General features: G+C 37.6%; 1 protein-coding gene across 4 annotated transcripts in view; it reads left to right on the forward strand.

Annotated features, from left to right (window-relative positions):
* The window catches only part of LOC131592993 (zinc finger C3H1 domain-containing protein-like), a 41094-nt gene extending 28488 nt beyond the window's left edge, over positions 1–12606 (forward strand). For all 4 annotated transcript variants that reach the window (XM_058865069.1, XM_058865070.1, XM_058865071.1 and 1 more), the window contains exons 24-35: positions 567–804; positions 1927–2032; positions 2110–2308; positions 2799–2893; positions 3810–3920; positions 6136–6240; positions 6331–6496; positions 7164–7264; positions 8407–8508; positions 9104–9143; positions 11569–11631; positions 11757–12606. In XM_058865069.1, the coding sequence (XP_058721052.1) occupies positions 567–804; positions 1927–2032; positions 2110–2308; positions 2799–2893; positions 3810–3920; positions 6136–6240; positions 6331–6496; positions 7164–7264; positions 8407–8508; positions 9104–9143; positions 11569–11631; positions 11757–11894 (1464 nt within the window). In that variant the 3' untranslated portion in view covers positions 11895–12606. The remainder of the gene's footprint in view (positions 1–566; positions 805–1926; positions 2033–2109; positions 2309–2798; positions 2894–3809; positions 3921–6135; positions 6241–6330; positions 6497–7163; positions 7265–8406; positions 8509–9103; positions 9144–11568; positions 11632–11756) is intronic.
* Positions 12607–16717: the final 4111 nt, after the last annotated feature.

The following is a 16717-nucleotide window of genomic DNA, read 5'->3' on the forward strand; positions in this document are numbered from 1 at the left end:
GTTTCCAAAACACTTTTTTAAAGCACACCTGGAGATGGTGGCTGCTCAGTAGGCTTGAATAGGTGTAACTTAGTAGTTTTATAACTAGAATTCAATAAATAAAAACCCCAAGCCTAACAAACAACCAAACAACCCAAATGCACAAAACCTAGTAGGATATAGTAAGTTGAATCCGAGTTGTAGATGAGTTGTATCTAGATACTGGATAGATTTAGTATCTATCCAGACTTCTTTGGAACTGGAAGTAATAGGAGAGTAAAGCAGGAAAATAGAATGAACACATTAGGAGATGGATGTTTTCAAAGTGTCTCTCTTCACTTTTTCCAATAACAATCTTCTGCTGTTTTTCTGAACTAGAAATTTTATTAGGAATTGCAGATAATTTGAATAGCCACATATTCACATAAGCTGAATATGGTCCTGATTTACATAAAGGATTAGTCCTGGTCTTTTCTCTGGAAAAGTTTTGAGAATATTAAAACCTGCTCTTCCTGTTTTCTTTTCCCATTCATAAATCTTACACTACGTTTCAACCACAAAGTCTTTATTTCTTTTAACCTTTACAGAGTGCTTTAAAATCAGCAAATGAAAAGATAATATCAGAACACCTTACTGCAAGTGACCGTTGCTTGGCTTGGCTGGCTTACATACATCTAATTGAATTTGGTGTTCTCCCAGTCAAGTTCTATGATCCTGCTAATGTCAGTCCTTCAAGGATTGTGCACAAAGAGCCATTTTTAATACCATGGCAGACAGCTCAAGATGTGAAGACTGATCCTGATACACTTCTAGCCATGTTTGAAGGTAAGATTAAGGTGGTAAATATTTAATACATTCTTCATATGTTGTAATTCAAGAAGTATTATTCAACTTCAGACTTTCAAGGCAGTGCTATGTTAAGCCATTGAATTAATCCAGTGAATACTGCATTTTGATTTGAACAGGATAATAAGGAAAATCTACATTCATGGGTGCTTATCCAACACAGAGTTTTTCAGTGTAGTTTCAACCCACAGCTTTATCTTGGTAGACTGTGATGGTTCAGAGAAAAAGACCAGTCAGTGACTTGTGATTGTATGACATTGCTAGTTTTCTTGGGCTTATGCAAGCATAAAGCCAAGCTTCAGCTGTCGTTCTTTCTTACCCTTTCTTCCCTCAGCAGGATATGTTTATGGGCCTGGAATACTAGTGCATTTCCTTAAAAGAGGCAGAACAGTGCATGTTTATCTTAATTCAGAGTTTAAGTAAATTGAATATATTTTTTAAAAAGTAAGATGAAGATACTACAAAAAAATTGAGTTTTTAGCTTACGGTGTTGCTGCCAGAGGTAGATTTCATACTAGCAGACAAATGCTGTTACATAGTATTTATAAATGTCAGTATTTAGTGGTTAGCCAGCAGCAGTATTGAGTTGCCACTGGGAAAATACCTGTGCTGCTGGTGGTAAAGCAGTGTTGAAATACTCAAGGATCAACGGAGTAGCCCAACTGTGTGAGTGAAGGCAGTCTAGCTATAGTAATGGGGTGTTTATTGTTATGACTCTTTATTACTGAGGAGAAAAATAATATCCTATATTAGCTTTTGCTTCAACAGCTTTCAGCAACTACACTGAAAATCCTAGAATGTGATTTGAAATCTAGGGATATGCTTCTCTCTGTAACATTGTCTTAATGTTTCATTGGTAGGATGTTTCCTGCTTTTAAAATGAGTAAGAGATGAAACTGAAAGATTTATCTTTGTACTGTGGCGTTAAGTAAAGAGACCTTTTCCAAACATGATCATCATCTATTTCTAATAATTTGCAAAAACAGCACTTTCAGAAGTATCTTTTCAGGCTTATGTTTAGTCCTTATGTTCAAGGAGATTTTGCATAACTTTGACACTGTTTGAGGTGTAAAGGCTTTGTTTTTTACTTTTGTTTTGAAGATGCAGTCAAAACATGTACTGATGAAAGCCTTGAGGCTGACAAAAGAATAGCCATCTGCTTTCCTCTCTACAGAAACAAGATAGCTTTGCTGAAACTTCTGGAAAGGTAAATTGTTTCAAGACAATTCTTAACTGGAATACTCAACTCTTTTTTGTTAAACTTAACCTTTACTTTTCTTTAAGGTGGGAGTCTGCTGCAGAACTTTGTAGATCTTTATTGGAGCTCTGCCCTAACAACTGTCAGCTCTTGGAGAGTTTGGCCACCTTATATTTGCAGATGGAGCAGAGCGAAAATGCCCACAGGGTGTGGATTGGAGCTTTTGAGAAGAATCCTCAGAATGCAGAAATTTTTTATCGATTGTGTAAATTTCTTGTTTCGCAGGTAATATTCCACTTGAAAACTTATTTGCTGGTCTGCTAGCTCTGCAAAGTTTGGGGTTAATGTGTTGTTTAAAAGTCTTATCAAATTGGTTCGACTTAGTGATATTTTTGTAATGTCTAAAACTCCTTCCAGTAATTAGGAAAAGTATAATTGGCAAGACAAGTGACATGATAAAAGATAATCTTACCAATTACATAAAATCGTAGATTATAATTTGGTTTGTTCTAATTCAGTGTTTAATAATATCCTTAAGCAGGAGTAACAAAGTAAAATTATACCCTGTAATATTTTTTCAGTTTCTTTCTACTGTTCACTGCCCCATTTAAACTTGATTTGTGAGAGAATGAAGACAATGAAGCATTGTAGAGATAGACACACCTCGTTTGATTTTTTTTTTTGTTTTTGCCTAAATTAGTCTTAGCATATTCAAGTTGATGTTTGATTTTAATTTTTTTCATTGTTTTTAAAAAAAACCCAAACAACAAAACAGGAAAAGTCAAGCAGTATTCTTCCACTGCTGCAAGATTTCGTAGCAGCTTTTTTTGAGAATACATGCCAACAACATGGTCCCATGGATCTCTTAAGGTACGTTTAGAATAATTTTTTAATTTAAATGTTGGCAATATTGGTATTTTCTTGATTTGCATGATAATCTAGAACTTAAAAACTCTGTTTTTTAGCATGTCATATTTTGCCAAAACTTCAGTGAATGGTGATTTGGTGTAAGGTTTACACTTGTTTTTGCATAGACGCTAATTTATAAAGCCATAAGCATCTAAAAATGAAATAGCAAGCAAGTAGAATGTCTGGATTTGGGCAGTGAAAATCAATTAAATATATATATATATGCCAAAGTTGGTTTTGTTTATTTTCTTTCTGCCCTAAAGCTAAGAGCCTAAAATTGCCTATCTAAAATACTCTTGTTTAGGCACTTGAAAAAGACCTCCATCAAGAGGTTCAGCATGTTATTAATTAGGTTATTGTTGATGTAAGGATGCAGGTTTCATATATAGCCTGATGATTTTCCCCATGAATTTTAGCACCTACTTGAAAGACAGAAGTTTTGAAATCTGCAAGTTCCCTATGGTCAAAACAGATATTTCTGAAGGTCTGCAAAGCAAAAGCCTTCCATGCTAAAGCTCATTCAGATGAGCTTTTGAAATGTTTTTGTCTCTAAGTTAGGTGTTAGATTTTATTCTTGCTTATATTTATTTATGTACTTGATGCATGTTATGAAGGAAGGGGAGAGTCTGTCATATAAGACAACATTTAACTTTGTACATAATTAGAGAGTAAATGCCTTCTGTATTAATTATTTCTGTATTTCTGTGCAATGCTTTTTAACAGATTTTATCTGGATAGAGTTAAACTGAAACCTAGGAAAAGTGCATGTTTTTTAGTATTTTTCATGAACTGAACATCGTAACTGAACGTTACATCTACATAGGATTCTTCCATGTACAAGGCTATTCTTGTTTACTACTCCTTTTTTCTCTTGTAGATATCTCTTGAATTTTCCAATGCCAATTGAATTTACATCACCTCTCTATAAAGAACATCTTACAGATGATGTTGTTAACCAGCAAATCCCATATCTGTGGCAGATCTACTGGTGAGATTTTTCCCAGGAATTTCTGAGGAACAGCTATTGTGTCTGAGTAAATTGCATTTTCAAAAGCAGAGTATTCATTACTTGCCTGATGGTGTGTTGCTTTGGATTCTCTGAATAAATGATTGGCCAGTCCCTAGAGAACCTACTGGCCTGCTGCACAATGGAGATAGTTTTATGAAACTGAGTTGCATGTCAACTTAAATTTTCCACTTGAGAAATCTTCCAGAAATTCTGACCTATGGTAATAGGTGTGTTCATCTCAAAATGATTTTTTGTTTGTTTTACTTTTGTTTTAGGTTGCTGCAACTAGTAGTGTTTTTAATTCTCTTGGCTTTCAGTTGTCTCCCTTTTATTTTACAACAGTTTTACTTCACAAAAGTTTCCATTCTGTTTAGTCCTGATCTCCCCAGCTCCTTGACTCATTGTTTCAGCTGTTCATGAAGAAACTCCACAGCAAAGTAATGCAGGAGGGTGACCTATTCCTCTGCTAGAGGTTGTAAAGTTATACATGTCTTTATCACTTATACACAAACTTTTTTCTTTATTGCTTTTTTTCCTTATTTCTTCAGTCATTCCTTTTGATAGCAGCAGTACACAGGATTGCCAGACACCACATTATTAGCCATCTGTAACTTACACTAATTACTTAAATGTGGTTACTGAGGTGCTGGCTTAGGCTGTTTAAGAAGTTTACCATTTTGTAGTGTGGGTTTGTCAGTCTTCACAAGTAGCTGTTTGGCTTTTCAGGTAAGTAAAAGGGCAAGGATGATCTTGCTTCACATACAGAGTGAGGACTCTTCAGAACTTCTTCAACACTGTTGCTTATTATTTTTAGTTGGTGGACAACTTCCAGGTAAAATGTATGGTTTTCAAGAAAATTTGATCTAGACCTTTCATAAAGATTATGGGTTTATTTTGCATTGTCTATTACTACACTTCTAAATTTTTTTTTTTTTAACAAAATACTTCTTGACAAGCTCAGTTTTGGTTTTGGCACTTACATAGTAGAGGTATTGTTACTAAGATACTTGAAGTCAGTATTTAGTTATAAAGTATCCTGACTTAAGCTCAGATTCTCCGGTGTTTTAGCACCTGCTTCTAAGAGGGAGAATAAATGTTCTTGAAATAAGTACCTAAATTACTTTCAGAGCTAATAATTGAGTGTTTCTCTGTTTTAAGTTTTGCTGCAGTAAGTGTCCAGGTGTCTGGGCCTATGTATCTGTATTTCCTTTCTTCAGACATGGAGGACAAAAGATATATCAAGTTCACTTTTACCAACTGCAAATAGATTGAAATCAGCAATGCCTTAAAGGCCTTGTAACAGTGTTTTACTTGGCAAGATCATTTGTGTGTGCACGCATTTGTGTTTGCACACAAATGTTTACACACACTGTTTTAGAGTAGAAAATAGGTGATTTAGTTCGTAATTCCTGGGGAAAGCAGGAGTAGAATCAACCACTGATTATGTGACTTGAGTCAGGAGGGTTCTGTAGCAAGGTAGGAAGGTCAGCCTTATCTTAATATATTTCTGTATAGTCCTTTATGAGGTTGTTAGATTCCCCCCTCTATTACTTATTGAAAGTCTTACCTTTTTTCATTGTTACATTACACTTTGAAATATGGAGTTTTCACTGTGTCTTGATCTAAGAATGTGTCTGCTTCTGTCTTTGATGAGGTCTTGTGTGTTGGTCTAACTGTATGTTTCTTTGAGAAGCTGTTGAACAAAATTAAGGGGAGGGGGTTTTGACCTTTCTTGGCAGGGTTTTTTTTCCCCTCTGACACAATCAGTATGTTTCGACTGTAGATCCTGATACTGTTTCTCAAGTGGCTTTAATTGGACTTCAAAATGTATTGTTCTGGACCTTTCCAAATGGAAACTCAAGACTTATCTCCATTCTGTAGCAATTAGAGAATTACCTTTAGAAGGATTAGTAGGGGGTACTTTACAAGAGTAGAAGGCAGTTTGTAATACTTACTTTTAAGGATTGCATTTCAAACTTCATGGTTGTTTTATTATTCCTTGTAACCTGCTTTTGAGACTTACCCATTCTAGTAAATTGACTGATGGATTAGTCCATGATACTGTTAAACTGAAAACACTACTTTTTTTTCCTGCGTCTGAGAATGGGAAATTCTTAATTATATCTTACTCTTAATGTGTAATTACACATATTGTTTATGACATATAACAGTTTTTATCTTTTTATATAAACAGTTTGTGCCAGTCCCTTCATGCAAGTGTTGGTGAAGCCCTGGATGCTTATGAAGCAGCTCTGGGGGCAGTGATGCAGCAGGAAACTGTTCAGAACATTTGGCTGGAGTAAGTTCTTAAGGGAGGAAAGTTAATTAATCTCAATTATGAAGTGAACACTACCATAACCATCTTTTTTCTTTTCTTTTTTTCTTCCAGTTATCTTGTTTTTCTCAATAGTAAAGTTGTTGAATCCACCAACAAAGTTCAAGAATTCAAGCTTTTTACTGATCTAGTGAACAGATGTCTGGTGACAGTCCCCACACGATACCCAATTCCATTTAGTACTGCTGATTATTGGACCAATTACGAGTTTCATAATAAGGTAAAAATGTGTCTGTGGACAGTTTTAGTTAAACAAAGAGGCTGGTGACCTGTTAGTAGGTACCTATTAGTAGGTAATCTATTTGTTCAAGTGTAGCACCAGTTTCTAGCACTGAGAGCTAGAAAAAAAAAATGAAGTGTGAGTGTAGTAGTGTTTTGAGCAGAAGAGTGTCTAGCACTGGCCTTTTCAAAAAAGATCCTGTAATTCAAAGAGAAACTTATTGGCATGGTAGTGAAAAATGATTTTTTTCTAGAGAAAAGAGGAAATAAGGGAAGGAAGATGTGGTTACACAAGAGATGTCTGCGGAGCTCTACCACTGGCAGATGGAAACAGTTTTGATCATAGAACTTATAATGGTTGAGAAGAAATAAAGTAGGCAGAAAAAGTTGAGCACTTAGACAGAATAAAGCTTATGGAAATCTTGGATCCCATTTTGCTAACAAGTAGTGCATTTATCGTTATGCACTAAATGCAGACTAGAAGACCTAAAATAGGTGTGCTAGCAACTTGACACTGAATTCATATTATACAAATTAATTTCTGTACCCTTGAGAGATAAGGTTTGAAGGTGGAAAATTGGTCATAGTGTTCATAGTTTGTCATACCAGTATTCTTAGCAAAATAAGACCCATAAAGTGGATTAATGTTTATAATTCAAATTCTGCAGGTAATTCTTTTTTATTTGAGCTGCATTCCAAAATCTCAGCATTCCAAAACATTGGAACGGTTTTGTTCTACCATGCCTACTAATCCTGGACTTGCACTGAGGTACGTAAAAATACTTTCAATTAAGGCAGGTGGTTAACATAATTTGTTTTTTTGTGCAAGATATGCATGATTTGCTTTCTACTACAGAAGTAAAACTATTCCTCTATTATCACATGTTGCTTGAGGCATATTATGCCTTCTGACATCATCTCAATTTTAGATTTGACAATGTTCTGTTCTATCTGCAAACAGGTTATAATTATACAAAAATTACCTCTGCATTGTACATGATGACTACAAATGGTCAAAATTTCAAGTGGGTAGAGAAATGTCAGATATGTATTGAGATTTTATTGTTACTTGATCACCTATTACAAGTATAGTTCCAGAACAGATAAAAATGGATACACCAGTCCGTAACTAGTCTTTAACACTAGTTAAGGCTGCTTAACTTGACATTTGTTTAGCAGTGAGAAATCATAATTTAAGGAAAATCTGGTGGGAAACAACCAGTTAATGTAAGCATTGCACTGGCTCTTACTTGAACAGCATTTCAAAATGTGCTCTGCCAGGATTAGAGTGTTTTACTGTGTTCAGGTGCACTGAATGCATGAATATTTGAGTAATATTGAAAAGTCCCAAAACACTGTTCATCATCAACAGTGACCCCAAAGAACTCAAAGCAAGGCTCATGTGTGGTTGTGGGCATGGGGAGAGTGTGACATACCTGCCTTTGGCACATGAAGTTGAATGGCTTCATTTTAAACCAAGTTGCAATTCTGTCTAGATGGAACTTGCAGCTCCCTTAGACAATGTTGATACTGCGTGAAATGGGTGAGCAGAACTGACTGAACAGTATCACTAGCCCCGTTACTATAAAACTAATTTGTCTCTTTTCAAGTGTGCAGTTACCTTGTGTATGCTAAAAGTGAATCCACTTGTAATCTTGCAATATGCTAAGATCATGTTTTCTCTCCGATTTCACACTTCTTAGTTATTCTCTGAAAGTGGATCTTAATTTGTATTGTTCTGAGAGCATGATCAAATCAATATTGTATATGGTGGCTTGGGCTTTTTCCTACTTGCAGCTCTTGACTCAGATCAGGTGTAATATATTTTGTGTAATGTGTTTGTATCTTTGGATAGCTTTTCTGTTCCAAATGATTAGAGCAGTGTTCTTTTCTCATGAATGCCTTTTACAGACTGCTTCTGCGATACTGGGAGGAGAGCAATGTTCAGATTCTGAAACTACAAGCCAAGATGTTTACATATAATATCCCAACATGCCTGGCCATCTGGAAAATGTAATGCAACAGTCATACATCTGTTTTCATAGCTATTGCTTTTGTTTGTAAGGTTTACTTCACAAAGGTAAATCTGAAATGTCCTTCCAACTGGGCTTGTACTGGAAGCTTCTCTTTCATTAGCTTATTATTTAGAGAGGAACTGTTCGTTACCAGCAGACAGACATACTATCATTTCTTTAAAATGAGAATGAAGTTTCCCTCTTGGGAAACTCAAGTTAATGGATAATATGCAGATAAATATGAATGATGTATTTACAAGTTGCCTTTTTAAATTCAACTATTGACTTCTGTCTCCCCCTCTCTACCCCTCCCCTTTATATATCACAATAGCAGTATTCTCCATTATCCAGTGATGCTGAACTGATCTTTTTCTTCAGTGTTTGTTCATAATGGGGAACCACTGAAATGTCTTGCCTCATGTAAGGTTGTTTTTAAAAAATGGCTATTTTTATCTTTTCACAATAGATTAACCTCATTGGAAGTTAGTTTCTTCTCAAGGAATTAGTAATTCCATTCCACAGTCAGTATTCTGCCATTAATGGCATTTAAAATAAGTCAAGAATAAATGTTTTTATATATTTCTTTTCCTCAGAGCCATTGCTGCCGAATGCTTTCTAATGGGACAAAGAGAAGTAAGTCAACACAGTGTACTAAAATGAGTAATTATGAAATTCTGTAAAACTTCTCATACCTTGGCTTTATCCAAAGCAATGGTAATCTTGTAAATCCAGGATTCCTAGTTAGTTGAAATACTCTTTGTTTATAAACACCAAAACATGTGCCTGAAGTGTGAGAAATGTTTTTAACAATCAAGGTAGAATGGATTGTATGAGTGCATGCTCTTTCTGTGCATGCTGTTTCTGTTCCCATATTGGGAAGGCTGTATTCTTCTCCCATTTTATTTTTTTTACCTGGAGGAGATTGTTGTATTTTAAGTTCTAGCAGAGGGAAGCAAACTCATGCTGAAAGATGCTAATGGCTATCTTTACAAGTGGACAGGAGAGCTGGAGAGACGCTTTTTGCAAGGGCATGTCATACTAGGATGAGAGGGAATAGCTTCAAACTGAGGGGAGGTTCAGACTGGAAATTAGGAAAACAGCTTTACTGTGAGGTGGTGAGACACGAACAGGTTGCCCAGAGAAGTTGTAGATCGCTTCCCGAGATGAGATTTCTAGGCCAGATTGGGTGGGGTTTTGAGCAACCTAGTTTAGTTCAGTGGAAGATGCCTCTGCATATGACAGCGGATTTGTTATCTAGATGATCTGTAAGGTCCCTTCCAACCCAAACCATTCTTTGATTCTGTGAAGTAGCTGGAAGGGTGGGTCTGCCAAATGAGTGTATGGAAAGAGTTGCCATAGTTCATGACCACACAAGACTCCAGTTCCTTTTTTCCAGAAATAATAGGTTTACTTGTTTGTACTTAGGGTAGGAAAATATCACTCTATGTATAAACATGGAAGAGGTTTTTTTGCTACAGCAGCTGCATCACTTTTCAAACAGAATGATCTTCCTTTGTTGCTGTCACCTTTAAAATACTCTTCCACCTGTGAAAAGTTGCTGTGTATTTGAGGGTGGGGACTGTAATGAGGCCCTGGGTTCGTGACTCATCCACATATACCACTTGCTCGTGGTATTTGAGCTGCTTCTCTGCTGTACCTGGTTTTATGTCATCTTGTAATGACTTACTCTTAGCATCCTTTTTTGTCAGTGGTCTTTCTTTTGGATCAATATTAAAGCTTTAACTGATCCATAAAGGGTAGCATGGCTGTTGTTGGACTCACATATGAAATGTTTACTTTCCTTTTTTATGGTCTCCTAGAATGTTTAAAAAGAGCATACCCTAAGCAGAATTACTTGGTTTGTTAGATCACATAGCTCGAAGTCAGGAGATACCAAAGGCTGGATTGCCTATTCAACCTTAATTCTGTCTCTGTGTTGATGGTTTGGTGTAATCTGTAATTAGTCACAGATCCCTGCTTCAGTCATTGTATTTGATGGACTACATCTTAAGACACTGCCTATAGTAAGGCTAGTGACTGAAAAGAACTCTGATTTGTTTGGTTAGAAAAATATATGTCAAATGCATAAAAGAGAGGGCCCTTAAAGAAAATGAGCCAATTAAAATGAAGGCATATGTGAAACATTGTAGCTGGATTACACCCAGAAGAAATCTTGTGGTTTTCTTCTGCAACCACCTCACTAATTATACGGTATGTGGTAAAATCATGTTAAGTAGTCACACACAGTGTAGTTGGGCTTTTGTGGGGGTTTTGGTCTGGGATGTAGTGAGCACTTAAAACTGTTTACACAAATCAGTGATTGTTCCAGATAACTGGATTTTCTAGTAAACAAGTAGGATATTTGTTTAAAATTGAATTGTGATTCAGATTCTGGATTTCCTGTTCCTGGAGAACCTGTCATTTATTTCCTTCAGAGGTCATGTAAAGGTTTGTTAAAAGAATATGAAAATGGGTGCAAGTATTTAAAATGCCAAGAAATACCTCCCCTAGTGACTCTGATTGAAGTTGGGACTTAAGATACCAGTAGTTGAAGGACACTTGAGTAAGTACTAGTATTAAATATTTTGGTCCTCTATTTTGAGCCATAAAATGGTAAAACCATTTTTCTTTTGAGAGTTGCAAAGACTCATACTGACTGTTAAAGCATAGATAGATAGATGCTGAAGGAAAAAAGCCCATGAAACAGTTATTTTCATTGCAGGATTGTGATGGTATGCAATAAACAAGACTTGAGACTACACACTGAGTGGTGAAAGAAATATTCAGTAAGCTGCTTCATTCCCTGAATGTGTTCCATCCTGTGCAATGAATGAGGCAAGAATCTTGTGAAGAAAAATAGCAGGTCCTCATGTAACTAATCATGTTCATACAAGGGTCAGAATTAAGGTCAGACATAAACTTGCCTTTGCTTTTAGTACCAATTTAATGCTTGACTTCAAAACTATTTTAAAAATTGCAAGAGATTTTTGTGCTTCAAATAATTCATTTTGAATGCATGAAATTGTGCTGACTTTTAATACTTGCCTTTATTTTACAGGTCCATCATTTATATCAGAGAGCCCTTCAGAAGTTACCTCTATGTGCAACACTGTGGAAAGATGTAATGTTTTCTCCTTATGATTAAGTTTGAGGTTTCATATAAATTCTCTGCATATCCCATATCCATAGATGTGGTGATGCTCAGGCTCTGGCTAAATCTTATATCTGCTTCCCCATCTCTTTCAGCAACTCTTGTTTGAAGCATCAGGAGGAGGTAAAACTGATAACCTGAGAAAACTAGTTTCCAAGTGCCAAGAGGTTGGAGTCAGCCTAGATGAGCTTTTAAATTTAAACACTTACAGAACAGAAAACAAGAATCACTGAACGCTGGGTATGGTCAGCCATAAGTCCTATAAAATGCCAAAATCAGTTGAATGGTTCTTCAGGCTGATCCATGCCCTAAGATCTATGTAAGGCAGATGAGTATTGCTGAGCATATCAAGTCTCCAGTCTGCTTTCCTTGAACCTGGAAACAATTAACATGACCTTCATCTGGAAACATGAACTTCCTGTCTGGCCTTGCTTCTGGGCCCTGCCAGATTCTCATAACGTCATCTACGTAAGTATAGTTAATCAAAATGACAGACTTTATTTTTTTATGTTTTCTTTTTATTTACTGTTTTCTTTTGTTTTGCTGTTCCTGATTCACTTGACACTCTCGCTGATGCCTGAGAGATCTGTGTTTGGGATTAATTTACTGGGCTGTGTTTACAGTAAAAAACAACTAGTCCATTTTGGGTTTTTCCTTTTTTAAACCTTTTTTGAGACTTTTTCATTACAGGATTTAAAACAAAAGCAGCCGCTCTTAAGGAAAGTGTAACTGCCGTGGCCACAAGTATGCTTCTTGCACTTGAAGGCTCTAAGAGGGTTGCTTACTGCCCTTTTCTGCATTGGACTCATGGCAGAGACTATTAAACTTGAAGATTAAAGAAACTTTTGCAAATGCCAGTGCATCAGAACCTAAGAGTGGTCAATTATGTGCAATTTTTTTGTAAAGAAATTTTAATTTATAATAAAGTTTAACAGTTTAAAGAAAGATAACATTTATCTGTTTTGTTTTGGTACTACCTTGCGCTTACAGGTGTTTTTACAGAGAAATTTTCAATACAAGCTGACCTTTAAAAAAAAATCGTTGTCTTCTGTTATTTTGGTCATGACATAAGCAAATGTGGTTGGGCTGCCTATTGCGGATATAGAATAACTGTCCCTTTGTGGTTTCTTTCATCCCCCTGCCTCAGGTACACAGTTGTTTGTCCCATAGCAACTATTCCTATCAATAATACCACTTCAGTAGAGGAAAATGCATTTTATATTGTCCTTTTTACCCTTAATGAAATGAGGCCCACTTTCCAAAGTTGCTACATCTACATTGTAGAGAGAGATGAAATATGTGCCAAGTCATATCAAAAGGTAGCTGTAATACCTATTGCATAGGTGTTTCATTAAGGTGCCAGTAAATGAGCAGTCTTCATGGTAGAGAGTGAGGCAATGTGACAGTGTTTACAGCAGCTTTCAAACCCCTTACTTTATCTGAAGCTAAATATGAAGCAGCTCTCTTAAAGGAGGACAAAGTGGGAAATACTGGTTTTCATCCAGGGGAATGGAGACTGTTTATGCACCTTAAGTCCTTTTAAACAACTCATACTTAATTTTACAATTCATACTCAAATATAAAACTTCAGGCACTCACTTTAAGGGACAGATTTTTCCTGCAGACTATATGACCAGTGTTGGAAAACTGACTCAAACCTGTTCTTCATTGGAGTAGGGTGGTGTCCTGATTTTTTTTCCCCACTTATGTTGTGTGGCATGCACTAGCACAGGTGGCCAGAGATGTAGTGGAGACATTAAAAGCTACCTGGGTGTTCTGACAACTGGCTCTAGATGTCCCTGCTAGAGCAGAGGTTTGAAGCAGGTGATTTCCAGAGATCCCTTCCAGCTTCAGTGATTTTTCAATGCTGTCACGTTCCTGTTGAACGTAAACCTGTGTACTTTCACCAGCTTTGTCTTACCAACCTCACCTTCCACCCTAGTTGTCTCTGCTCCTTTACTCAAGGGCAGAAAGCACAGGGCCAGGCCAGTGGTGTTGGTCCTTTCTGACCATCTCTGGCCAAGGCAGAGCTTGTGAGTGTGTGATCTTTTGCTCTTGTCTAACTTTGTAAATACTTCCTGCCTTAGTATATACAGGAGCTGAAGAACTAGCTATGGACTTCACAGTGTCTTTAATGTTTTTACTGAGGTGTTCCCCACTGCACCTTTTGTTTTATATAGTCAGTGCACTGATTTCAGTTACTGATAGAAACTTCCTGCCTGGCTTTATTAATTCTGGATGGAAGTTGTATTTTAGGTTGTTTCTTTTTTTTTAATTTTATGTAAATTTTTGTTAAGATGGTTGTCAGAAACAGAAAAATGGACAATTTAAATTAAGAAGACGAAGGAGGCGTGTTGATCTTGTGCAGCAGGTGTTTGAGACCTTGCCTCATCTCTCAGGTGTAAAATGGACTCGCTTTCAAAATCCTTTAGGCATATTCCTTGTGCATCTGTCCTGCTACTACTGTGCTCAGTAACTACTACTTGAAGGGGTAGCTGACTTCTCAATGTGTCTGTATCCCCCCAAACGTTAGAAATTCAAGTAATCTTTAGATGAGCGAAGTGAAAAGGGGCTGTGAGAACTTCCACATCCTGCAGCTTCCCTGAAGAGCCCAATACAGCCCAAACCCCCATATATTCACTGGTCTGTGCTGCTGTCCTGCATGTATACTGTGTCCAACCACATGCTTGGATCCAGTTTCACAATATACCCAAGGTCAAGATTGTGTTAATAAAGGAAGATAGGGTGTTTTTCCTTGGCTCCCCGTTCTCCTGGATTTTGCTATAAATGTGCTGTGAGATGAGTTTGTGTCTGTGAGGCTCCAAGAGCACTCACGTTGAATTGTTAAGTTTGGAAAAGACCCACAAAATCAAGTTCAGCCTTTGCCCTCACTAGCATGCCCACTAAACCTCATATCACGAGCTGCCAAGTCCACTAATTTTTTGGAACACATCCAGGAATGGTGACTGCCACATCCCTGGGGTGCCTGAATCTTTCCTTATGCTGGTCAGACCTTGACTGAGGCCTTTCCTCCTCACAGGTAATTTCAGTTCACATCCCATTAAATGTCATTCAGAATTACAGGGCAGTGAGCTGCATCTCACCTGGGGAATGTAGACTGTGTCCTTACAAGACCTGCCATTTCACCTGAGTCTGGGAAGCATCCTGTCTTTGATTTTTAAGGAGTGTTCAAAAAAGAGGTGAGAGCAGAAGAAGTTTGTTTTCCAGAACAGAGCAGGAGTGTCAGCTTACCCTTATCTGTAAGGTGGCTTAACGTTTGCAAGGAGCCCAAGATCAAAATTTGGCTTGAAAGAGGATATAAATGTTAACTGCTACTTTTCTTTTTTATTGCATGGAACTATTTGTTATTGTCCTACCAGAGTAGCAGATAATAAAGCAGAGTATGCCCTGTAACTGAAACTTAAACCTTGTAAAGCTGTTAGCAATGAATTACCAATGTGTCTGTTTGTTAATGGGAGCATAAAACACAACCATAAAGTTTGCACTGCTGCACCTGGAGTACTGGCAGCAGTGACTCTATGATGGCTCAGTAAAATATTGACAAAGATTAAATGGAAAGAAGCCTTTCAGTGCAGTCAGGAAGGCCTGATCTAGCAGAAAATAGAACAGAAAATACAGTGCTGTTGTAGAAGTGATTTGCTTCAGAGTGAGCTGGGAAAAACTATTTTTGGAAAAGGTATTGATTTGTACGTGATTTCTCACTGCTGCCACAGCATGTGATGGCCAGACGTGATCTGTGAGGAACTGCTGCATGAGATGATAATCCATTTTGATTTCTATCTCTCTCTATTTTTCATTACAGCTGTCAATCTGGCTTTCATTTGTGACCCTTGGAGTTAGGTTTTTCTGGTCAGTTTGAGAAAACTGCCTGGCTGAGGAGAGGTGTTTGGGGAACTTTTAAGAATGGGTCTTAAGTGCAGTGATGTTTTCTCTTATATTGACCAGGGTTAATACAGCATGAGTAGGAAGACATAAGAACTGTCTTTGATAGCTTCCAAGAGGAAGTTTTAGTTGCGATTTAATGTGATGTGGAAATAGCCTGTATTTTCTCAACACCTACTTTCTGTAATCACAACAGCTCTCACCTTTCCCTCCTGAGACTTTCTTCACCCTCTATGTTGTGGTTGAACTCCAGTCAGCAGCCAAGTACCACACAGCCACTTGATAATACTGCTCCCTTTCCCATTGGGTTGGGGATAAAAATGGGAAAGAAGGTAAAATATATGGGTTGAGATAAGAAAAGTTAATAATAAATTTTAGTTTTTAATACTTTCCTTCCTTTCTCAAAAGAATCTGCTGCTTAGTGCCTCACATGATGATATCATTAATATAGTGCAGGTTTTCCAGAGCTTAGAAGGTGATCCCAGCTGCTTGCTTTCCCTACCCCCTCATTCCAGGCTCACAGCCCTGTCACCCAGCATCCAAGCAGTCAGGTGATCACCTGGATGATGGCTGAAATCTTTTTGCATATCCCACAGCTCTCTCAGGGATAGGGATTGAGTGGTTCCCTCTTGTTCTGCCTCTTCCTCCTATTCTTGTGATGGCCCTGCTTTGTTCTCCTTCACTAAGCAATCTCTTGTGTCCATTTCTTCTGGTGGAAAGGGGTGACTGACACTGGCAGGGGTTGGTGCTCTGGTTCAGGTGCAGGGCCTGGGGCCAGGTGGAGCAGCTGCAGTGCCTGTCACTTTGTCATCAAATCCAGGGGGATTCTTTTCCCTTGAGGATCCTGAATAGTGCACGTTGCAGTGATTTGTGTCTCTCTGGAATTGCCAGGCTGATTGCATCCTTTTTCCAATTATTTTCTTAGTTTTTCTGGATCCTGCACCTCTTCAGGGCTAAGTTCCAAAATGCTGGAGGTACCCACTGTCCTAGGCACTTGCCCGCACTATCCCACACACCCATCCACTCAGAGCTGTCCAAGCTCAGCTCAGGTCTCTGGGTGGTTTTCTTAAGTAGTTGTTCAACAAGACCTGGAACACAGAGGACGTAGCAATAAAACTCTACTGGTTTCGCCCTGAAAACTCAGCTTCTGAGC

The sequence above is a fragment of the Poecile atricapillus genome, chromosome Z (assembly GCF_030490865.1).
Source record: "Poecile atricapillus isolate bPoeAtr1 chromosome Z, bPoeAtr1.hap1, whole genome shotgun sequence".
Classification (NCBI taxonomy): domain Eukaryota; kingdom Metazoa; phylum Chordata; class Aves; order Passeriformes; family Paridae; genus Poecile; species Poecile atricapillus.